The 949-nt window shown below is 31.7% G+C and overlaps 1 protein-coding gene across 1 annotated transcript in view; it reads left to right on the top strand.

The window, feature by feature from the left end:
* Window positions 1–269: 269 nt before the first annotated feature.
* The window catches only part of LOC119588730 (zinc finger protein ZFAT-like), a gene marked incomplete in the record, with an annotated part of 10,258 nt that continues 9,578 nt past the window's right edge, over window positions 270–949 (top strand). The window contains 1 exon segment of the mRNA XM_037937372.1: window positions 270–507. Within this exon segment, the coding sequence (XP_037793300.1) occupies window positions 463–507 (45 nt within the window).

Raw genomic sequence — 949 nt, 5'->3', positions numbered from 1 at the left:
GCGTATGATTTACAAGGCTTGTGAACAAATCTAGTTAATTACAAAAGTGTTTGATATTTGTGAAAATTAATGTATATACCTTGCTGTATTTTGATATCGCTCTCACGTTTCTTATAATCATTTACATTATATTTGAAATGTTTACTTTTGACATTTACTTTTGACTACAGTTTACGTATAAATGCAATATTAGCCAGATGGAGAGTAAAGAAAAAATGTATTAACATTTCAAATCCTAAAAGCATGCGGATTCGGCATTACAAGAACGCTGCAATTGTAAACAAACCTCAAAGGTCTCTCACAGACGTAAGGAAAGAACTCACCAAAGCAAGTGGAAAGGAAGACACTGAAGCCATTTCAAAAGAAATTCTAGGAGATATAGACTTGTCTGAAGCCGCAAATGAAAATAGTAACAACGAAAAATAAAGAAGAATCGTGAATAGGTTTTTCGTGCAAGTGAAAATGTTGATGTTACAGTGTGATACCAACGTTACCAAAAACCTTCAGGTACATTTTAGTTGTTGTTTTAGACTTGCCTTGCCTTTCTTAGACTACTTCCTAGCCCTCAAAGTGTCGTTGCATATGCTCTATATGAACATTATAATGTATTTTCTGTGTGGTTTTCCTTCCTCTATTATTCTGAATAATTACTAAATATATTTCTAACCCAAGGTTTGCTTTCAATGAATACCTTTGTTATTGTAAATATGTAACATATATTGGTATTATTGCTAATGAGCCTAATGCCAAAAATTAAGAATCTGACCATGTTATCTAAAAGGACATAATACTTTAAGACACTTTTCTTCCATAATATTTCCTTTATAGATGAATAATAAGGGTTAATAGAGAGGATGGAAAAGTAAAAAATTCCAGGTGCTCCATGACATGCATTTTTTCAGCAGCAAGATAAAATAATATGAAATCAAGGAGGATATGAAACAAGTAA

The sequence above is a fragment of the Penaeus monodon genome, chromosome 24 (genome assembly GCF_015228065.2).
Source record: "Penaeus monodon isolate SGIC_2016 chromosome 24, NSTDA_Pmon_1, whole genome shotgun sequence".
Taxonomy (NCBI): domain Eukaryota; kingdom Metazoa; phylum Arthropoda; class Malacostraca; order Decapoda; family Penaeidae; genus Penaeus; species Penaeus monodon.
Note: the sequence above shows the minus strand (reverse complement) of the source record. Positions and strands in the feature narration are given on the sequence as shown.